Source organism: Salarias fasciatus, chromosome 1 (assembly GCF_902148845.1).
Source record: "Salarias fasciatus chromosome 1, fSalaFa1.1, whole genome shotgun sequence".
NCBI lineage: Eukaryota > Metazoa > Chordata > Actinopteri > Blenniiformes > Blenniidae > Salarias > Salarias fasciatus.
This window is the reverse complement of record NC_043745.1, coordinates 27,826,839-27,851,068: the sequence shown is the minus strand read 5'-3', so window position 1 is coordinate 27,851,068 and position 24,230 is coordinate 27,826,839. Positions and strand designations below refer to the sequence as shown.

Genomic DNA, 24,230 nt, shown 5'->3' with positions numbered 1-24,230 from the left:
AAAAGAAGAAGAAAGAAATTGGTCCCAGTGTGTATTGCAGGCTGTAATTGCAAAAGCTTGCAATTCTTAGAAAGGGCAGACAGAGACGTACTCTAAAAACCAAAAATAATTAACATTACAGCATATGTTGGTGTAACAACAAATGCATGACTGCTGCGGCTTTCTGTTTTTGTGAATGTTCTCACAGATGACAGGCAGCAGACTTGCTCACAGTCCTGTTTGCTCTGGTGGCTGAGGTGATGTGTTGTTGTGCTCTCGCTTTAACCCTCGCTTCGTTGTGACACGCGCACCTCTCCAGTACATGTTGACACAACCATTACCTGTTTGTCCCTGTCCTCACAGAAGGACTCTGCTCCTATAGCAGAGTGGTACTTTACACCACAACTAACTGGTATCCCAAACTAAAAGCTTTACAAGGTTATTCAGAATGCAGCGGAGGTTGCAGTATTGACTAGCTGTGTATGTTTTGTCAGCTTCATTCTGCCGTGAGTGCCAGATCTTCATTGTCTTCCTATAGCTTTTTTAAATGCAAAATGATATTGCCTGGAAATTACAAGGAGACACCAAGCAGGTTGCTGGATTTGGCAATGAGCACATGCATTAATTTACATGTCATTACCTGCTGTCATGTACTTTTTTTTTTTAAGCATGTGATCAGCTTGGCTCTACAATGACACTCAAGTTAAAAAAAAGTGAACTTTGAGTTAATTAAAACTTTGCAGTAACTCCACAGCAGCATATGTCAGAGTCTTTGTTTTCACAACATAAGGCATTCAATTTAGTTTTTATTTTGTGCGTGTTTTCTGTTATTACTCAGCATGGCAGACGCGAACACACTTTGCCAGCAGCTTGACTTGGGTCATAATACTGTTGGCTGTCGGAGTCCAGCACTCACTCAGTGGTCGTAACCTGCCAATATCAGTGCTGATAAAGCCACTGACTGACCTCCAGCTTCAGGTGCCGTCCCAGTAGGGTTGAGCACTCCTCTTCAATGGGGTGTAAGTGCTTCCATCAACATTAAATAAATGTTATGCTTGTTTTGTTGTCCTTGACCACAACCTTCACAGCTTCAGTAAAATCGCCCGAGAGCAGTATGGTAAACTGGAAACCATGCACAGCAATATGGAGACGCTGTATCAAAACCTGCTGGAATACTTTGCTGTTGATCCCAAGAAGACCTCGGTGGATGAGCTGTTTACTGATCTCAGCAACTTCCGCTCCATGTTCACCGTAAGTACCAAATCCTCTTTGCTGACACAAGAGAAGTACTCGGAGAAAGAAAAAGATCTGATTTTCTGTGTTCCCCTCAATGCATGAACTTAATGTTATTAGTTGTCTGACTGTGGAGCTGTTTTTTTTTTTTTTTTCTTAATTGGGGGTAAAAAGACAATTATAATTCCATGTTACTTTCAGTTTGATTTAAATGAATGCTCATTTATAATTTTATCACAAGCGTTTGATTTTTTTCATGAAACTATAGGCAGTTTTTCAAATTATACGCCATTTATCTGCTAAAATGCACTTTTCCTATTACTGTTTTATTACTGCTCCGTTAAGCAAAACTGAAATAATTGAGAAGTTATAGTGGATGTGAACGAGATCATTGAGTTCTTGATGAGCTAAATCATGCATGGATGACTGTATTAAGTTGGTGTCTGGTGTAGGTTCATCCATCAGAAGACAAAGCATGAGAAATAGTTTGTTTTATTAACATATTTTGCAATACTAACAAGAAAAAGTGAGGAAAGTTTAATTCTTTGTGTCTGTGTCTGACATAAGTTGTATGTCATATGTATGTACGTATGACAGATATACTTTAAGACTGCATTTATTTGCGAATACTTAAAAAAAACAAAAAAAGCTTGTGTTTTGTGATGGGTTTGAGAACAGCTACAGTAATTCTATTTGTGCCCACTGGTATAATGCAGAGCGGTGCACAGCCCAGCCTGCGCAGTCCAGTCTCTCCCAGATATTTCTGTCATTGCTGAGCTCCGTGGCCTTATCAGTCTGCAGCTGAGCTCCGGAGCTGCAGAGACCCACTGTGTTTAATCAGCAGGATTAGTGGCACAGGCCACTGGGCGCAACAGATAATAGTAGCTAATTAGCCTACTAAAGTTCATGCCCTGCCCCCAACTTAACATTTACCACACACACACACAAATGGATTTCATGCCTCTTTGCTTTTTTGCCCTCGCATAGTCATTAGTTATGCTTTAGGTCTTCTTTACTAGAAAACTTTGTCTTTACATTTATGTGCTTTTTGGTGAAGAGGAGCAGGCTTATGTTGCTCGTTTCTTGAGAATTGACTGAGACTTTTTCATGAATTCTCAAAGCCTGACAACTTTTGCCTTTGTTTCTGTGAGGATAACACTTTTGTATGATGCCATCTGGGCATATATATATATTATATATTTTGGTAATTAGGTTTCATAGTTAACATATTGCAGTACAAAATTCTCAAACTGTCCAAAGTCCAAAATGGATGCATTAGATGTGGTTACAGTTGTTTTAGGCCAGTTAAAGTTTGATCCCCTGAAGTGGTTATCAAATGAAGTGGCACAAAAATATACTTTATTTCCATTTTTCGTTTTTCTTTTTTTCTTTTTCTTTTCAGGGTGAAAGAAACCACCAACCTTTTTTTCTGAAGGTTACAGAGTGCTTCTTAAAAACTGACATGGTGACACAATACAATAATGGGGGGAAAAAAGGCTTTGCTGAAATGTCAGAGGCTCTGATAAAACAGGTTTCCCCTTTCGTTCTATCACACGTTTATAAGAATGTGCACCAACAGTGGGATTTTGAATTAAAGTTCATGATGTGACTTTGGTGGTTTATTGACTGAAGCCATGTTATTTATTTTCGTTGATCTAAATCAGCCCATTGGAGTGTGCCACATGCAGTCCCCGCAAAACTTTCCAAAAATTAAAGAAATCATAGATTTCTTTAATGATGGCAGAAGTGAGCTCATTCAAGCCATATTTGAACTGAAAGTGAAATGAATTTGTCGTGTAATTACAATATTAATAAAGGTATCAAAATATGGAAACATGCATGTGTAAATTTTCAAAGAAACTTGATGTCAAGACACAAAACTCCTTTTCATGCAGTTATTTGTCGAGTCTCTAATTCATTTACTGTTGACTCCTCATATCCTCCTTGAGGATGTGTTTTTTTTTGGCCTTTACAAATGTTGAAGCTGTTCAGCATTCTCAAGCATAAAAACAAAAAGCTAAAAAAAAAAAAAAAAATCCCACGTGTGAATACCTCGCTGTAAGCCAGATGAAACGGTTTTGAATGGGTTACCGGGTCATTATTTATTGAGGATAACAGTGTTTTATTCCCCCCTTTTCTCCTTTCTATCCGGCACAATTCAGATGTGAAAACTGAGCTGCCACACAACTTGATATGCTGCTCGCTGTATGTGGCATCTGAGACTGAAGCTACAGCCGCAGTCTTTACTGGTTCTAAGAAGCAGTTTTTGGGCCAGAAAAAAAAAAAAGAGAAATAAATCCCAGGTGTATTGTTTTTGGTCTGGCTTTTTTTTTTCCTTTTGTTATTGATCCCAGGCCTTCTCTGTGCTTTGATCTTCAGCCACAGCCCGAGTCACTCTAGGTATGTTTGGATATGAATCAGACCGAGAGTGGACCTTTCAGAACCCCGAGTGTATACTTTAATGTATCCCCACACAATGCAGCGAAAGAATGCTTTTATGGAAACTCCGTGGCGCAGCTTTGAGTTTTTGTCATACCTTTTATGTAACCAAACATAACGGTTAATGCTTCTGCCACTGAAAGGTGAACAAGCCAAGTGTTATAACGACCAGCATTATATGGTCCCCAATTCCCAAGCTACCTATTTATTCCCCTGTGATAGGTCAAGGCGTAAGCAGCTTACACCCTCAGCAGTTTGTTCAAATGGTCACATCACGCAGACATATCTTGGGGAAAGCCAAGGCTGGGTCAATGAACGCAGGCATACAGTAAATCTCAGCATCGTAACCTCTCGGTCAAATCTGTGTCAGCATTTACCCTGCTGTGCCAAGGCCCATGCTAATAAGTGTGCACTGTCTCCCGACCACTGCCCAAGGCCAGCTGAGCCTTGAACTGTGTGTATCTCGCTCGCATTAATGTGTGTTTGTTTGTGTGCTGCGTACGACATCCTGTCTTGGCGATTTCATGTTATAGGAAAAAGCTTCTTTTTACATATACTATACCGGGTATATGTTTTATTTTATTTATTTTTTTCTCCACACATCCAGACGTACACGCAGACAAACATACACACTTGTGCACACACATCCAGCGTGTTCAGTCACCCATAGGAAGGAGACCCAGGGCGAGGCCGCACATCTGACAGGAATCCAATTGAGCGTGTCTAATGGCGGACATCCAGGAGAGGCGGAGGGCGAAGCAGACCTGCAGTGATGAAGGAGAGCGGAGGGCAATTTCCTCAGAGAGCTGCTGAATCTCGCTCTCTCTCACCCTCGCTCTCTCTCTCTCTCCCCACCTGGCTAATCTCAATATTCCAGCAAAATTGAATGTTTTGTTGTCAAATGACAGTAATCATACAACTGTCATCTTTCAGCATCTTCTCAGTTTTTTTTTTCTAAAATTGGTGGCCGTACCGCTTGTTTTTTTTAGTATTGCACTTTCCATCCGTCTTGAAGAGAAATCTCCTGCATGTTCCAAAATGTGATTTACTACTTGATTTTTTTTTTATTGACATTTTAGTTTTAATAATTTTGAGAGATTGAGTGATAATTTACAAAAAAAGAAAAAAATAATTGTGCTGCTCTCATTTCATCCTTTAATTTGATTAAAATATTTGAGAATAATATTTAGCTTCTCCTTTCCTGTATTTGTAAGGTTTAAGGGTAATTTATTTCTTACATGAATCTAAAATTAAATTTCACGAAAGAAATGTCAGTTTGGCTCCAAATATATTAAGCGTTGTTTGGGTTTCAGGTAGGAACAACGCTGCTTGATTGCTGTAATGTGACAAGTTGTCCTTTTTAGTTTATTCATTAAATTGGACTATTTAATAGGAATGCTGGTTGATAACAAAAAAGGAGGAAGAGCTCTCATTTTTATGGAGGTCACATTAAACATCAATCATGGTGCAACCTGGAATAACTTCATTGTTCCTTTCTGAAAATATATTTTGTGTGGGATGTCTTGTTCCGCTTTTCTGCCTCCCAGTTTCTTCCCGTAATTTACTCGATTAGATGCCATTAAGAATGTAGCCGTTTGTGAATCGTTGGTTGCCACGGGCAACCAACCATTATTCCATCAAATCAAAGTTAATTTTGTGAAGTAGTTGGTTTCATTTAAAAATAGTTTAAAAAGAGCTGTCTGAATAGCTTCTGCGTCTCAGTCATTTGGTATTCATCTTCAGCCTCTCGCTCTCCTCTGTGTTCATTTTTTCTATAGTATTCCCATAAGCCCTCGAGCCTACTCATCAGTTATGTTAGCCGCTATTGTCCTCGGACCAATTCACTTTTACAGTCTACTATCATGTAGATTTTCAAGTTTGCACTCAATAATCCATATTGTCAAAATAAAACCATGTTGAAACATTTAGTCTATTAAATGTAAATACTTTTATTTACCATTCACAATTGGTCCAACTAGTGAAAAGACCAATATGGTAAATTGATGGCTGATAATACAAAGTAAATCAATAAATTGTTCACTCATCGCTATTAGCTGAAAAAAAAAAAAGTAATTGTGTCTTCTTCATTGTTTGACTTTTTAAATATCCTTCATGTTTGTATGATAAAACTAATTTGATTCAAATTTCAGGGAAGCAGCCGCACAATGCATGCTTACAAAGTAACAGATAGTGTAGCAGGACCAGTTAGGATATGGAATGTCCCGTCTTTCACTTACATTTTGCTTTGTTAAAGCTTTCATGTTTTTCCCCTCTCTTCGGGTCCTGGCAAATGCGCTGTCTTCATGCGAAAGTTTAAAAAAACAAATCCACTCTGACTTGATGTCTGTGGTAAAAAGCAGTCTACCGTACTGCACAGAATAGAAATCCTGCTGCCACCTCCTGTTTGAGACGTCACAGACCTACAGTGAGAAACGGTAGCTCATCTACTCAGTACTCTCAACAGAATTACAGTACTGAAGGTGGATGGGAAGAATTCTTTACTTTGAAGTATACATTTCTTGCTTCAGTCTTTCTATCTTTAGTGTTTTTCCTGCTGGAAAGCAATACTGTGGCCGAGGGCCACCTCTGCAATACTCCCTGAAGTGCAGGTGATTGAACAGTGTTTATTGGTCAATGCAATTGACAGGATAAGGAGATTGGATTTAATTTTTAATTCGGTGTCAGTATATTTAGGAGCTCATATTCATACCTTGCCTTAGGAAACACAGGACCTAAACACAAACAACAATCAATCCCTGTCGCACTGTGACTCCTGTTACCCCTCTCCTATTTGTAATGTCATAGTGTTTTTTGAAGTTGTCATTGCTCTGTATTTGTGAGTGGCTGTTGGCGTTGAATGGACCTCACTGAGTTGTTGAGAGTTGGAGCAGACTATATAATTTTCATCAGTGGTCACTTGTAGACGCAAATAATGCGAGGCTGTCACTGGACTTCAGTAAGTGACCGCCCCTCTATAGTGCGCCACTCCAGTCCTCCGTACACGACAGTTCTCGTACTGTGTGTTTCTGTCCACATCGTGTCATGCTGGTTTGGCATTTCCATTCTTCCACTGACCTGCCAGTCAAGCTGAGCTGTGTGAATAAAGAAAGAGGAGAGGAGTTGACAGGGAGGAGATGGGTGTTTGATGAAATCCCAGACTCGCTCACTTTAAGTGACTGGCTATTGATCAGGATGACAATCATGCTAGCACTCTATTAAATCATATGCAGCCTGTCCCTTGGCTGTGGCATTATTGAGCTATTGACATCATCATAGGAGTTCCACAAAAGGAATTATAGTGCCGGTGTCCATTACGGGCTGATGTACAATGGATACTAGACTGAGAGACTGATTCATCAGAGAGAGACAGGCAATAGATTATTGCTGTGACAAGTTCTAAAGTTAGACACATTGGTTTGTTCAAACAGAGACATCCTAAAGACCCAAGAACCAGTACAGATGTTGAAAAATACACACTACTGTTGCATGATTATAGATTTATTGACAGTTTTGGTTTATTTGTTTTTTGAAGCCCATAGTGATTCATATTTAAAATGACAGATTCTACCATGCCACTTTGGATACCAAAATGTCATCAGCCAGGAGCACAGTTGTATATGAACCACCGCATCTGTTCCACTGCAACCCAAATTCAAAAATGGGAAAATTGTTCGTCTGTATATTGTATTTCCCACTTGGTCCAGAGGGGATTGTGGTCATCACCTCTTCCACGGTAACCCTTAGCTGCTCCTTCACCAAACTAGAGATACAGTATATGGTCTCTTCAGCAGGTTCTGGGCTGCCCCTTGGGGTCTCCTCCCAGTCAGACCTGCCTGGTCAGCCTCTACTGGGTGGTGACCAGGGCCGTCCTATTGGACGTTCAACCGGCTCATCTCCATGTGGAGAAGTATCAGCTCTGCTGTGAATATCTTCTGGATGGCTGAACTCCTCACTCCACCTTGCATTTCATCTGTTTCAGCAATGATGCTTTTGTTCAAGCCTGTTACTGTATGTCTGGTTGTGTGATTTTAGATTGCACCCTGTTTTTAATTTGTATTTTACACATCCGTCCAACCTTTTTCGAATTAGATTTGTTCGTTCCTCGATTGTCGCCAGGAGCCTTTTGTTTGTGTAGAGATCCTCGTGTTTATTTTAGTTGTGGCAAAGTCATGAAATTACAAATGGCACAAAAGCAGACCCTGGACATTTTCCTCAAAAGCATTTATGTGGAAATTGTTTTGCTTCATGTAACAGTGAGGGCCCAGTCAAAACCTCATCTTAAATTGAAAGATACAAACAATGCACAAAACCCCTTTTCCACATCTCTGTTGTGATTATGATTGAAACAGCCAGTGGAATGTTTGCCTTGATGCACTTTTTCCTGTACAGATTGTGGGTGGCAGCCCAGCCCATGCACATTTGAAGCTTCTTGTGAAAAGAATATATAAGACTTATCCATTCTTTGGCACCGCAGCTGGACTCTCCAGAATTTATTCAGTGTCAATTTGGTTCGCTCTGGCTTCAAAGCATGACTGTAAGCACCATTGTTCAGCAGTTTCACCATTTTGTTTACTAGTGCTAGTATAATATTTCAATTTAGTCATAGAATTCTCCTCAGAAAAAAAGCCATATTGTTTTTTTTTCCTTTATTTTTTTTTTTTTGCATCGTCTTTTTTGATCGTTGGCATTTCATAATTTCAGCTGCCAATCTTTTCACCCACACGGCGTCGTGTGTGAACAGCCCTCACCGTCTCCTGCATCGCCAGTTGTTATGTGATAGGGCAGAGTTCACACATTAGCCACCAGGTGATGCTGAAGCTGTCTTCCTGACCTTAACACACACCTTAGAAACATCTTCTGAGTTTAATGGTGCCTGATAATGATGTCTGTTGGGTTTGACAGCAGCCTTTGACTTTGACAGGCTCCACACTACTGTAATTAACCCCACTTAGCAATCCGTCATGTCTTCTCTTTTTCTCATTCTTTTTGTCACTTTTTTTTTTCTTCCCCCTCTCTCACTCTCTCTCTCTCTCTCTCTTACCCACAGCAAGCACTGAAGGAGAACTTCAGGCGGCGGGACTTAGAGGAGAAGCAGAGGAAGGCACGGGCAGCAAAGGAGAAGGCGGAGCGTGAAAAGCAGGAGAGACAGCAGAAAAAAAGGAGGCTGCTGGAAGTCAATGCAGGTAGATTTGCTTTGCCTGCCAACTTTTGCGTGGATAAACTGTTTAGAGAGCCGGGCGCTAATCAATCTCGGGTCAAAGAAGACAACTCATTTATCAAAGAAGAAAGTGCTGTTTTAATGATTGCGGAATTCACAGTATGTTTTTGAATAACATAAGCCCACTTTCTCTGAGAAGCCTTTTATGCTTTTTTTAGATTTTTGATGGACACAGGTTATGAAGGAAATTATAGAATACCCAAAATATAAATTACAGGAGCTCCATGTCAGTCTTTATATTTCCTATAAAGATTGACATTCAGCCCACATCACTTCTGTCAAACTAGAGTCTTGGTGAGTGTTATTTCTTGTCCATCATTCTATCAAATGTTCCTTACAGATATGAAAATCATACATTATGATATGAGTCACGCGCTACGCTTTAATACAGCCCGTTATGTTATTCATTGTTTTCTTTCGATCAATGAAGCCTTCACCAAGGTAAAATCCTTGATGAGTGGCACTTTGCAGTTTTTCACTTCATGATCATTGATTGGTTTAATAATTCCGAGAAAGATTTCACCTCCTATTCAATTCAGGGCACAAAGTCGGCTTAAAGAGCTCACGGCACCAAAAAATGTTTGATAAAATCAAATAAAGTATTTACATAAAGCATTTTTAGGATAATCCTGTCATCCCCTGGTAATCAATTACCCAAAAAAAAAAAAAAGCAGTGATATTAAGTCGTGACTCTAAAGTGCCACCAGGCGAGCTTTCTGAACCGCAGCCATGTTGGTCGTGACGTCATGGCAACAACATCATCAGCAACCAGTCTCATGAAAAAAGCCATGGACGCACAGAAAAGCAAAGAAAGAGAAAAATGCTCCAATGTTGAAGACATTTTTTTTTTTTTTTTTTTAAGTAGACACAGTAACATTCAGTCCCACCTCAGCTCTCAGCCGCCTTAGCCCATTTTCCACTACACCACGCCAGGCACTAAGAGGACTAGTGTTTATTTTACCACATTGCTGTATGGAGATTTTTTTTTTCTCCAGACATTCAACAGTTTATCATAGGTCTACATCTATGTGTCTCAATTTTTAAATCAGAATTTTTCATTCTGAGATGCTGCTCGCTCTGCATTTCAGCAAATATCCAATTCTACAATTTCATTTAGCAGACGCTTTTGTCCAAAGCGACGTACAACACAAGCAAGAATTCAGATATAAGAAAGAAACCATTAGCATCAATTGCTTCAAGTGCGATTGGTCAAGATAGTTGTCATCAAGTATCAATCAAACGTGCCACCGTACCATGTAAACACACACACACACACACACACACACACACACACACACACAAATGGGAACTACAAAGAACTGAAGTCAGTCAAGTTATCAAAAATTGTCTACGTTTATCCAAGTTATAAAAATGAAGCATTGTGGTTGTTGTTTGTAAAACAATACAAAACTGTTTTAAATTTTTTATACAATACACTAAATTAAATGAAACTGTTGCTTAACTTTCAGTGTTGATAAACAGGTTAAAGCGAGGGTTGGCGTTCTTGGAGAACTAGCGTTAGCATGTAGCATCTCCCCAAGGCTCTACCTAGCTAGCTCCGCCCAGCTCCTACCCCATTGGAGGAGCTCCCGTTGGGAGCGGAGATGTTCACGGCGCGCGCGGTGCATGTGGCGCTTCCGCGTCCAGTGCGTTCTTGGCGTAACCTGTCCTCAGCGCTTCGTTTCTTCGTCTTTCTTTATTTGCACTGCGCCAAGTTATGGCGCACTCAATGGTAAGTAAACCCTCAAACATTCGTCTCCGCCATTCTGCAACGACGCTCCGTCCTTCTACGCACGCACTGAACCAGGGTCAGTGCACGCGTACATGTACACGCAGGGGGCAGGTGGAACGGCGAAGGGATTTGATTGGTTTAAAAAAAGGTGTCCCCTCAAGACTATTGGTTGCTGTTTTTCCCATTTTACTCCTGCTGTACATCGCGGATATTTTCCAAACTACTTTAAAAACACGCTATGAATTGCTCCCCATCGGGTCACAAAGATCATTTTAACTAGTATTTAAAAAAAATTATCTCATTCAAATCGCCAACCCTAGCTTTAAGACAGTAAATTATATAAAAAATATGCAGACAATATTTGTTAAACATGATCTTACCATGGCCCATAGCTCGCTGGGATTGGCTCCAGCACTCTGCAGCCCTGAACAGGATGAAGTGGCATCAAAGATGAATGGATGATCTTTAGCCTTTCATCAGATTCTTTCTTGCCAGGTTTGCCAGGCTCAAATCCTTGTTTTTAATGATCCCCTTGCAGGAATGTTGAGTGAGAGAATCAGAAATTTTGTTAACTAGCCATTCAGAACACTGTGAGAGAATCGGCAAAGATCTTGAGTCAAGATTATCCCTATTTTAACAAATCCTAATGTTATCAAGCTGTTAAGATGCTTCTTGGACACAAAGTATAAAAATGTAGAGAAGTCTCTACAGATTGGCGTTAACTGTGAAAGCACACTGAGATTCACACTCTGTTGGAAATATCTGGAGTGGTGCTTGTGGTCTTGGAGATTGAAATCCAGGCACAAAACTGTAACCTTAATGTTTGCACAAAAAAAAAAAAAAAAAAGTCTTCATAGTTGAGCTGTATTACTTTTGGAACAATGTTCAATTGACAGGTGTTTTTTTTTGTTGTTTTTTTTAAGTTTTGAATCAACTCTTTTATTAGAGACAAAATTATCTCTTTAGCCAACTCTATTTTCTATCAATTTAAAGTTAATGCTAATCATTTCAAAGATTCCCCGAAGTATTTCAGAAAACTGCATTACGCAGTGTCAAAGAAACCAGTTTAAGATGAAGGTCTTCAGTCCATCAGCACTAAACTAGCCAGAGAAGGGAATGGCTTATTTATTTTTTTAAATCTATTCAGCCTGTCCTAACTGAAATTCAATTAAAAACCTTGGGAGAGCTGAACTCTACAATTGCAGAAAGGGCCCAGCAAACTGTTGAACTTCAATGCATGAAAGAAACTCCTGCAGACCTGTCCCGCGATCTTTTCATTCAATAAGATGCATGTTCATAAGCTGTTATTTCTGTTAAAAACCTAACAAAATTTTTTGTGAGGGGTGTCAACAGTTGTCATTCTGCAGATCTATAACAGTCAAAATGTATACTTTCTACCGCTACTTCTGTTTTGGACATAACCGAAGAGGAGGAAATGGCTGTTGGTATTACAGTTGAGGATGCAGGTTCACGGTTGGACCCTGTGTCTCCATAGCTTCGTAACATGTAGATGTTGCTCAAGGTTTTATGCACTTTCAGGCACCATGATGTGGTGTTAGACCACATTCAGACAGATTCAGGTGTGTCCGTATCATTTGACTGAGACAAGTCTTTTGGGATATGTCTGGGGAAAAAAAAAGAAAAAAAAAGTCATCTTTGAGAATCGGTTTGTCCTGGAAACATTTTGTTCCATCTTAGATCTATTTGACTTCAGTGATCTATTGCTCAAATAACATACCTGAAACAATGTGACCTTAAGACTTTTCTTGTTTTTTGTGATCATTTCAGCATACAGATATACAGAATGTTCTTTTTATTTTACAAATATTACTGCATGTTGTCCTGCTCCAGGATGGCATAACTTGAGTGATAACTGTATTTACCACTCAGCTCCAAAGAAGGCTAAATCTACCTTATGCCAGAGACTCTGCCTCTAACAGCCAGTTGTTTAGTTGATTTTTTTTTATTTATTTTTTTGTTCAACAGTGTTGCCTCCAGCCCCACTTCCAGTGCCAAAGCCAAGGTTGGCAGAACAGTTAAGCTTGGCAGTCGGTGCGTTGCACCAGCATCTATAGCTCGCACGACTTTGCCAGACACACCAGCACCTCTGTAGATGTGAGAGTGCAAGACCACAACCAGTATGGCCTGTCCAGGCCTAAGTACTACTGTGGGGGTGTTATCTAGCCAAACCAAGCCCACTCTTGGCAAAAATATAATATAAACCACTCCTTTTTTCCAATTTCTCTGATTTGGATAGCTTTCAGTTGTCACCAGTTACCATAAATTGCTTGGAGTTTTAGAGTTTCTGGCTCACTCACTCAAAGGGTTGTGTCAATTTAGAATTAACAACTTCCAGGACAGGCTGTGCACCGTGTGATAGTCCAGCTGAGTGTAACCCATTGCATCTCACTGTGTGTCTTCTTGTAATTGTATTAATGTCAAGAATAGCTTGTATTGCATTGACATCTGGGAAATTCAAACTACTTCTTCAATAAGCCATTAAAAAAATTGGCTGTGGCTCAGTTGGTAGACCGGGATGTTTCTCAGTTGGAAGATTTAAGGTTCGATATGTTTATATGTCGAAGTGTCACCTGCATCGTAGTTGAATTACACTGAGTTCGTGTTAGATAATGTGTCCAGTTACTGCCAAAGGCTACATGAAACATGTTCTAATTTTTAACAATATGTTATTGCAAAATATACAATGCTATTTACAGTATCTTTATGTCAGAATGCTTCTGTGTGGGAAACTTTTGGAGGTATTAGCTTAAATCAGTGCAGTAGAATGAAAAATACCAAGAAGGAAACCTTGATTCATTTTTATAAGAACTGTGGCTTGAGAAAGAATTCAACTTGTTTAAATGGTTTAAAATCAAGTATTTTATGTGTCTTGAACAGATGAAATCGAAATCCATATTGCAACATATATATTTTTTTCTTTTTTCTTTTCTTTCTAACTTTCAGCTAAATTGACCCGAAGCAATTTGAGAAGCATGGAAATCGCCTTAATTACATAAAACCACATCATAACCCCTGTGACCACATAACAATTTGATTTGAACCTGATTCAAATCAGTTGTTTTCACTCGGCCATTTAGATTATGTTTCTGTTCATTTCTGACAAAGAGAATAATTACTGCACATCTGACTGGCCTCGGAATTGTAAACCAATCAAACAGACTTCAGTGTTCTTTGGTGGAACATAAGACTTTGTGTCCTTATGTGAATTTTAATAATTTGTGTTTAATTTGTAAATGACTGTGTGTGTGTGTGTGTGTGTGGGGGGGGGGGGGGGGGGGGGGGGTTGAGTAGTGTTTTTCTGCAAACTTTTCTGAAAAGTAGTTCAAATGTAAGAAAATCATACGAATGAACTTGGGCCAAATTTCTGTCAGAAAGGCTTATACAAATGTGCCTGGAGCAGGAAATTTATTTAGATATGCTCAATTTAAGATAAAGCTAAAGGCAAACTTGGTGACATCTCTAAGAAGTAAGGTTTTTGGCGAAACACACACACACACACACACACACACACACACACACACACACACACACACACACACACACACCCTACATACAGATTGTTCAAATGAAATGAATATGTTACCGAGATTTTGTGCCTCCGACTCACGGCAGGATTTACTCGCTCACTCTCACATGCTCTCTCACTCCGTCTGTCTCTCAGCCTATTTATTAACTAAAGAGCTTTCTCTTTGTTTGTCAGGGAGGATTGTCCTCAATGGAGATTTTCTGTGTAATCATCTGATTATCCATCAATTCCCTAAAAAGCCCCAGAGAGACTGTGCATCCACATTATGCTGAAGGGCACAGGAATGAGGCAGACGAAGGGAAGGGGGAGGGTTTTCTGGAGAAATGGATCAAAATGAATTTTAGCTTTTCACCTGCTGCTGATATTTGGTTTTAGCTTCAGCTGCTTGTGTGTTCATATATATAGCATGAGGTCCCACTATTTTCTTTCTTCTTTTTCTTCCCCCCCCTCCACCTCTTTTACCTGCCAAACACTGGGCTCCAACCCCCACTATCATATGCAGCCTGTTGTCACCATTGGTGGGTTCTGGCAGTTCCAGAGAACAGAAGCATCAGCTTGCATGTATTTGCATAGAGCCCTGTGGAGATTGAAATTCAGATTGAATAGGTGTTTTTTTCTTCCCCCCCCCCCCACTTCCCGTCGTCCTCCTCGAGCTGTGCCTGGCTTGTGTATGACAAATCTGTTGCATTAACTCCCAGGGTAGGCCGAGAGCAGGAATGTTTGTGAAGCGACAAATTACACATCAGAGTTGTATTTAACATTCCCTACATGGCTGAAAGCGTTGAACTATTAAGACATCAAATAGAAGAACAGCGAGAGATGCAACCCTGCATGCAAAGATGCTAAATGCATCGGAGGACCATGGGAAAAAAAAAAAAAGAAGCAATGAGAGAACATTGGTGGAGGAATAGAACTTTATATGAATATTTGTACATTCTCTTGAGGTATTTCTCAAACTGATGCCGTAGGTGAAGGTTGAGGATCTGAACCATGCGTTAGTTATTCAATAGCACTCACATGGCTTGGTTCGTATTTGAGTCTATGCAGTTGCCTCTATTTTCTCCGTTGCTTTTGGGTGACTTGCTGCGAGGAACCCGGAGATCTATGCAGGGAATTTCCGTTCGATGTGCAAGAGTCGCTGATTATCCTAACAATGTAATTGTCAGTTGAAATTCATGCAGCGTGAAGTGATGGGCCCTTGCCACTTGTTTACCCAAGGACATTCAGAATGCCTCATCTTGTTTACCAGACTGCAATTGAACAGTAGTTGCTGACTTCGGCATAACGGCATGCATTGAGATGTTGGTCACGTGTCATTTTTACACCCTGCTATGAGATGCTGTGGACCAATGCTGACATGTTTTCGACAAATGGAAAACTGCCTTAGGTGATGGAGGTTTAACAGTCCTCTCTCAAACAGTCATATGTCTCCTAAATATCGCAAGATAGTTTCCCTACCCCTTTGCAGTCCAGTGCAAGAATGAGTTTTATGTATATTAATGTAACACGCATGGACACTAACTGTGTTGCTTTAATGCTCACATGCAAAACAAAAGCTTATCTTATTTTAACAGTGGTGAAGTTCTTAATGATTGTTGCTAATTTCATTTTGGTAGGCTCCCACAGTTCAAGTCGGTTATTTTGGGGGGGGGGACTGCAATAGCACTGTAATTAATTCAACTGCTTCTTCCAACGTCATAACACAGGACACACATGAACATGACCAAAGCAGTACACTGGTATCATTTATCAACAGTAGCAATCTAATACAAGCCCGTAGGACCGCTTCCTGTGTTACTGTGAGCAGCTGGACCAACATGTAGACTTTTATGTTCCAGCAGCTGTGAATGTGTTGATCCTCAAACAGAGTCAATTTATTGTTAAAATCACTTTCACAGTAGGTTTTGGAAAATTATTTCTGCACTAGCCTCGGTTTTGTTAAAGGTTTGGAGAGAAAAAAAATTGAAACAAAGGAAACAGAGGGGAAAAAAATAATCACTTTTTTGTCTAAGCCAAATTAAATTGCAGATTTTCAATATTAAGGTCAGGCTGAACTTGGTGAGCTCTTTCCTTAATGAATTCAAGTTTAACAGCAATTAACATACTTATTTGTCCCCTCTTTTCTTGGTTTTTACTTTGTAATATACTTAGATTCAAGTCAGAGCCCTGAGTGGGAGTCCTGCGCCCCCCGGTGAGGAACCACTCTAATGAGCTCCCACTCCTTTTATATCTTTTTATTCTGTTTTCTGTGGCCACAATGCCAGAGTTAGCACATGAAACTTTGTTAATCTTATTTTTCCTTGCCTAACTCTGTTAAAAGGATCAACATCATTGATTTGTTAAAGTATTTTATAGCTGGTTATGATATTTGTTACATTTTATGCATTCTTTCGTCGTCATCTTGTGAAAGCCTTCATTTCTTCAACTCAAAGTCTCCGTATAGTCCAACAGAACCGATTCTATGGAGAGAAAGGGGGCTGACCAACTTTATTGCACCATTTGTCTTCTAAGTGTCCAGGGGTACACAGTGGTGGGCCTGCAGTCATTGTACTCGGGCCATGTCATTTAGTCTCCTTAGCTTTTCCATCCCAACCCAATTGACCCTGTTTCTTGCCTTGCTCTGGCCCACCTCTGATACACACCGCCACTACTGGGTCATTGTCCTGATGATAAGTGCCACATCCTGTTGAGTGAAGTGGTGGGAGACATTTAGTCTGGGTCTGAATGGAGGGTGGACATCGGCACACAGACAAGCCGCTTGTCCAGACAATGGGAAATGCCACTGTGAGCAGGCCCTGATTAAATAGATGGTGATTGAAGTTTCACTTCAGACAGGAGGATAACTATAGCTTTTCCCCAGAGGTGGAGGTTCATCTTAGTCTTGATTCTGCTCCCAGAGTTTGTTCTTTTGTTTTGTGGTCAAGTAAACGCCTCTCTGTTTTTGTTTTTTGTTTTTTTTTCTTCTCCTCCTCCTATCTGACCTTTACTCTTGTAGTATGTCTACATTTGCAGTCTAAATCATATATATGTTTGGTTTTCTATTTAAAGTGAGAGTAATCTTAAATATGACATATCTCACACATCTTATTAAAGACTATTTGCTCCTACATGATTTTTTTCCCCCCCACCAGTCAATGTGGAACATGTGTCGCACTGAAAAAGTTGTGAATTCAAGGTAGACGCCATTCTTTAAATAGACGTCAAGTGAAGCCTCGGCTGGCTTTCAAGAAAGTACTCATCGCTGAGGTAAAGGTATAGCAAATATCTCGTGAGCACATTGCACACCTGTCATGAGAGCTCTAAATTCCAGATGCAGCACAATCAAAAAAGTCACACGAATTGTGCACATCAAAGCACCAATCAGTGGCTCCATGTTTGGAGCCGGATACCTCTCTCAGCTGTCCCGTCCTTCTCACCAGTCTTTATTCTCTTGCCACATCCTCCTCAGCTCCAGCTTTCACATGCTGAATGGATGTTTCAAGCCCATTTCACAGCTGCTAGCTTGACTAATATTCTGCTGCCATGTGTTTCTCTGCCATTACTGTCTATGTGACATGTCTGTGATCCCCCCTAAGTTTGTGAGCATGTGGGTGTGAGTTTATAAATATGTGTTATAATTTTCAGTGTTCGGATGTGCGAAAGCACCTCTTGTCTAAATTCTTTAAAGTACTTTTCTGTCTGGGTCTCTCTGAGTGGCTTCTGATTGATGTGTAAAATTGGACTGTTTTTGCTCCCATATATTCCTGAGGCGGGAGATCTGAGTGAGCTTCGTTTTTCCTCTTCTCCTGAGGCACACAAAACGTTTCATGTTCTTGTGGGTTGGAGTCAAACGGAGTACTACACATGAAGGCACACACTGCAGGTTGCAATAGATTGATCTGCTCCCTTCTGCTTGTTTTCCGAGCGCTTTTGGTACTCTCCGATGTGTGTTGTGGTGAGTGTGAAGCTCGGCGCCTGTGATGAATTGCCATCGCAGTGAAGACAAATTTGGACGTCGAGGAGCGTTGGTTTTTGCTCTGAATTTTTTTGCTGCCTCTCTGCTTCGTGTAATGATGAAGAACTAGGCACGTATCAGGCAGAGGAGGAGTGCAACTGTTGCAAATGAAAAGCAGGTGAACGCATGCACACATTGGAGCAGGCAGACATGAAAGTGGGCCGCTATGCATTCACTGTGAGCACAGCATGAGTGTAGGGTTTTTGTTTTTTTTTGTTTTTTTGTTTAAGCCTCACTTTAGCATAACCTGCTACCATGGAGATCCTCTAAAATCAGAAACGTTCATGTGGAGCTGGAGCTCAGTCAATGCATGACAGGAGATTTAAATGTTGGTTGGAGCATCCCTGGGTGCATCTGATCTCAGAATGTCAGGCTGGTTTGAGAAGAGGCCTGCTGTCCTCTCTAATCTGTCACATGGCATGGGTCAATTGTGTGGGGGCCAGATTATGCACCCCACAACTCAATAGCTGTATTTTACTACCGTTGTGTGTGTTTGGTTCATTTGTGACCTTGAACGTCGTGGACCTAGTACTGAGTCGTGGTTGCTGCAGGAAGGGCAACCTCTAAAAGCAAAATCTATGTTGCAAGTTGCAGCAACTTAATGTGGCAACCTCTTTGAAAAGGGGCGATGCTGAATAGATCTATGAAAGCATATGTCAAGTCATCATAGACCTAAAATCTAATTCATTAGACTCGCGTGTATGCTGGAAAGCAACAACTCTGCCATGCCTTGTATCGATACTTCCTGACAGAGTTTATGCTGATTTTTTTTTTCTTTTGGAAAGTGCTGTTACATTCCTTGTGTTTGTCAATTGGTTATAAAAAAAAAAAAAAAAAGTTTATCTGAATGGTCAAATACCAATAGCCAAATGCAGAGACAGACAACCAGTCTGATTTCACACCAAATGCATATTTAGAATTTTGGGAAAGTTAAAGTATGCAGAGAAAATAAACTGTTGTCGTTGTCCAATTTCTTTGTCTTTAGCTGTGTTATCAGGATATTTTTTTCAATTGTTTTTACAAATACCCCTCATCAGCCCCCAACACGCACATAGTGAGAGCTGTGCAAACACCACTTTGTTTGACACCGCAATAAAAACTGTAAGCTCCATTTAGAAGAGATTTATAGCACAGTTGTTCTATTAGATTGGATTAGCCAATAAACTTCAAAGTTGGTGCATCTGATTGTAGAAACAATTACATTTGGGATGCTCCTCAGGCTCAGCCCACCCTAGTCAAGGGCAACCTTCTGGCTATATCCACTGTGTTCTGTTAAAACGATGCCTCCTCTCAGCCCATTTCCCCTGATTTACAGGACAGTATCACCTTCAAGTGATTTTGCATGAAAAGAAACTCGTGCATTTTAAAAATGTGACTAACATTGGCCAGGCAGAGGTCGTGTCACGCAGGTCAAATGCTAGTCGCAGACATTTGTTAATATTTTTTTTTTTTTCTTTTCTCTGTGCTATTCCTCCAGAGGGAATTTTCAGGCAAAATAAAGGAGTGAGAGAACTGCTCGCCACCTCAATCAGACCAATGTCCTCCTAACCTTCAGTAAATCAGTGGTGGGACTTGGCAGTCACGGCATGGCTGAGCATACGCCTTGGCTAATATTTGAAGTCAAAGTAGCTGAACATGATTTTATTATTATTTTTTTTTTCATAGTGTTACACTCAAGCATATCAAACTCATTCATCCATTCATTTTCTGAGTTGCTTATCCTTTTCAGGGTAATAGGGTGTTGTAGTCAACCCCGGCTACTTATGGGCAACACCCTGGACAGTTCACCAGTCTATTGTAGGGTCAACGCAGACAACCACACACACTCACATTCACACCTAGAGGCAATATAAGGTTACCAATTAACCTGACGCATATCCAACTCACACATGCAAAAATACTGTATCCACTGTTGAGTTGCATCAGGCTCTTGCCTTCATATTTTTTGCATGTACATGACTGTACTTGGCAGAGTTTGAATGAAAAGTTAGATATTTTGTGTTTTTCCTCAGTTTTTTTTTGTACTTGATTTGTACATACCTTTTCAACATGAGCAATCACATCACATGTTCCCGCCAGTGAAATAAGACTTCGTGTGTTTAGCCTTCAGCATTTGCAAAGTTTGAATGTTGAAGTCCCGAATGACCCGGGTTAAGTAGCGCACAGCTGTTCACATTTTCAAGGTAGCTGACAAAAAACTTGAAATTTGAAGGCAACTCAGAAGCAGCATGGAAAATGAAACACCTACGCTCACATAGTCACATTTGCATGACAAGCACCGTATAAACTTTTTTTTGATGGTATGTGTTGTCCCTGAACATCCCTACATTGCGTAACTGCTGGCTATTTTAGAGCTGTTTTCACCGTGTGTCTCTGGTCAGGTCTGTTATTCTGCTTCAGGTGGCACAGCAAGGTTATCCCAGCTCTATCAACACCAGACAGGATTCGAATGTCTGATTTGTTGAGCATTTCTTCAAACTATATATCTCAACAATGGATCTGCATATTTGAAGTTGCATTACATCAATTACGCAAAAGAAAAGTCAAATATATACTTTGAGCCGAGCCTTGTAAACATTGTGAAAGATGCCTACGGTCTAGATTGCCTCAGTTAAAACCACCTTTTAGTGTGCCCGTGTTGTTTGTTGTGTTTTCAAATTGCACGAAACGGAGGTGTATTGTAGAACTAAATCACAGGACTTCAAACATCAGACTGCACCTTCAAATCTTTTTTTCTCTTTTGTGTCATGTGCGTGGCTGGGTGCTACATAGATTCACCGTTTGTTTGGGACTTGACTGTTGAGCAGTGTTGTACAACACGCCCTCCGAACTGTTGCAAACTCCACGGCATACGCCGATGTCAAAACAAGAGGGATTTTATTTGATTTTGTTTCTTTACCTTTCCTTTTTCCTCTAACGTCTGCTTTTTTTTTTCTCTTTCCTGTGGTTTTTCAGAGAACGATGAGACGGGTGTGATGGATAGTTTGCTGGAAGCCCTACAGTCAGGAGCTGCTTTCAGAGACCGCAGGAAGAGAGCGCCAAGACCCAGAGGTGAGACTTCTTGAGATTCTCTTTTTATTGTATGCTCATACCAAAAAAGGGAGAACTTAATGTTGGCACTTTTTGCCCAAACTGGAGAACATTTTCATTCCAATATGATTACTTTAAAAAAGAAAGAAAATAAACCTTAGGTTGGGTGCGAACCAATTGAATTTTTTTTTTTCTAAAAATTGAGTGAATTGGATACATTATGAAGTGCTTTGGCTCTCTCCACTCTATTTCTCAGTCTCTTGCAAAATACACTGGTTTGTTGTTTATACACTTGCTTGCTAGGAGCACATTGCCAGAGAATCCTCAGCCTGACAACATTACTACAACTGTCTGATGTTTGGATTTGTTTTTTTTTTTTTTTCTTTTTTTTTTTTCTGGCAGTCTTGAATCCAAATCCAGAGACTGAAAAATTGAAAAGAACAAGCATATGCAATGACTCTACCATGAGATTTGTACCTAATTTGAAAGGATTGCCTCATTCAATATTAGGGGGAAATTAGCAGCTGATCATTTAACAAAGTCTTTCTTTGTAATGCACTTCTCTCACAGCTGTTCTCCAGTGGTCGATGTCTTATCCGCAGCGTTTTTATCCTTTTTAAGTACTCAGTGTTCTGGCATTATTTGTTCACTGCCCTCCCTACAGATACCCAGCAGCAGACGATCAGCCCCAGCTCCTTCCGCCAGGTCCTCAGGCCTGTTAATTATGGTAAAAAAAAAAAAATGAACCACCCCCTCCAGCTTAAAACCTCAAGCATGCTCAGCTTTGTCTCTCAGCTGCTACTGGAATTTGGCTTTAAATCTCTTTGCATGTATTCTATTGCAAACTCCCTTTGACACTTTGTGTGTGTCCTGCCTTTTTTTTTTCTTTTTTTGACCTTTTCACTTGCCGATTTGCCTTTTGTGACCTTGTGTGCGTATCTTCTCAAAGGTACGCACACGATCACCTCTGAAACATTCTGCTTTGGTACTGTGTGTGGACTCTGAGAAAAGCTTGGTTGAGATGCTCAGGAAGTAGTGTGTGGGCTGTTCTGGTGGCTCAGTTTGAAAAGACTCCTAAATTGTTCAGCAGCTGCAGAATTTTGAGCTCAGCCCTGTCCTTTTGAATTCAATAGGGATCTTTCTCATTCTTTGGATCTTCAAGAGAATAACCTTTTTTTTTCTTGATTTTTTTTTTCTCTCTTTCTTTTTATTCCACTGCTGACCTTTGTGCTGAGTGTTTCTATAAGAGCTGTGAGGCATATGCACCACGATTAGACACATGACACATTGTAGATGCTGTGGCTCTAATTGGATACACACCACTTCTACCTTCGAGCACTTCAGATGTTCACTGTTCCTCAGCATTGTGTAGGAACATTATATTATTTTAATGTAAACAGGGCTAGCGCTGTGACTCTGGGCGTGTTGATTACATGCGATCCTAATTATACAAAATCAAAAATGTAAGCCGTTATGTGTAGTTGTGAAGATATATTGCGCCTTTAACCATTGCTAAAATAAACAACAGGTTCCCTTTGTCACGGGTTTTCTGCAGTCATTACCGCGGCACTTAAAAAATTATGCTGTAACCCTATTACCTCTTATTACTTGTAATTGGAGTCCTAGTGGGCTGGGTGCAGGCACACATGAATAAAATTATTCACGCTCAATCCACCCACATCATTGATGGCAATGATAAAGGGCCTTGCTCTGTTGTTCTGCTGTGGCTTATCTGAAATTAGATTGGAAAGGGACGAGGGGGAGGGTTATATATAGGGTGGGAGGAAAGAGACAGATAGATGTGGCTGTAACATAAGAAATGGAGAGAAATGGTGTGAGGAAGAACGATAGAGCCAGTTGGTCGAGGTGAGACTAAGGAATAATGTGGGAGAGAAAAAAAAAATTGGACCGAGATGCTGGTTTGACTGCGTGTGAGAGAGAGGATGGGCGTGAGAGTGAGTCAGTCACTATAAGACAGAGCAAGTCAGAGCTGTGTTGTATTAACAGGAGATTAGGGTTGAAAGAAGTACTGAGTATAAAGGAGCTGCTGCTCGATGTCCATGTTGTGAAGATGCCCCATGGGGTGTTGTACAGGTAAGGAGGTACTGGGAGGTTGCTGACCCAGCCGCCCCCTGCTGGCAGCTTCAGACATGGCGTGTTGACTAATAAAGCTCAAGGCTTTAGCCTGTCACTGCAGGCATCATACTCACTGCCAGCCTCCCAGAGCAAACACAGCTAATTACTTTTCTCTGCCCAGCCCCAGCACCAGCTCAGCCCTCTCAGTACCCATTCATCTTAATTTCCCCCTCTCTGCCATCTGCCTCCTAAATAACACTCCTCCTCATTTCCCTACCATCCCATATCCCTGCTGTCTTCTTCTATACTCTCATGGCCATGCAATGGCCCTCCCATACATAATTGCCTGTTATTGGTATGGAGTCTCTCCATTGCTTTTGCCTCACTCCTTCCTCCCCATTTCCCCATCCCTCCTTCACTCCTACAGAGATCCGGGCCTTAATTGCCCTGGGTTTAGTCACTGGAGTAAGTGAAACCCACAGGATACTCTCTGTTTAGTTGGGAGGTGATGAAGTTTAGTCGGCAACAGCGGCACTTAAACAGCTGCTTTCACTTTCACACCATCATACCACCTCTTTTGCCCACTGTTCTAAATACCCTTTAATAATTGATCTCAGGGGTGTTGCCGCACTCCAGTGGAGCAGCAGAGAGAATTAAACAGAAACATCTGTGCCAGAAGACACTGTAATTATTAGTGAAGGAAAGACATTTGAATGGTCAATGTGAACACGCATGATGCCATTTTGTTTTTGACACAAGGGAGTCTCAAGTGAGCCAGTCTGTTGGTGCCAAACAAATCAGCATGCCAGCACCACCGTGCACCCAATCAGACTGATAAGACTGTTGAGTAGCTTCATTTTTGGCTATTGTATCACATATACATGATGCGAGTAATTAGCATGTAATACAAAATGCAATCAAAAAGTGGCCTTGCCAAGTAGGCGCCTCCAGTGTTCCTTTCAACCATATGGAAGCATGCAGA

General features: G+C 40.6%; 1 protein-coding gene across 1 annotated transcript in view; it reads left to right on the top strand.

Annotated features, from left to right (window-relative positions):
- Nucleotides 1-24,230, top strand: part of LOC115391784 (protein diaphanous homolog 3-like) — a 162,235-nt gene that overhangs the window by 86,039 nt on the left and 51,966 nt on the right. The window contains exons 23-26 of the mRNA XM_030096137.1: nt 1,066-1,230; nt 8,699-8,834; nt 21,098-21,193; nt 21,837-21,899. Coding sequence (XP_029951997.1) covers nt 1,066-1,230; nt 8,699-8,834; nt 21,098-21,193; nt 21,837-21,899 — 460 coding nt within the window. The remainder of the gene's footprint in view (nt 1-1,065; nt 1,231-8,698; nt 8,835-21,097; nt 21,194-21,836; nt 21,900-24,230) is intronic.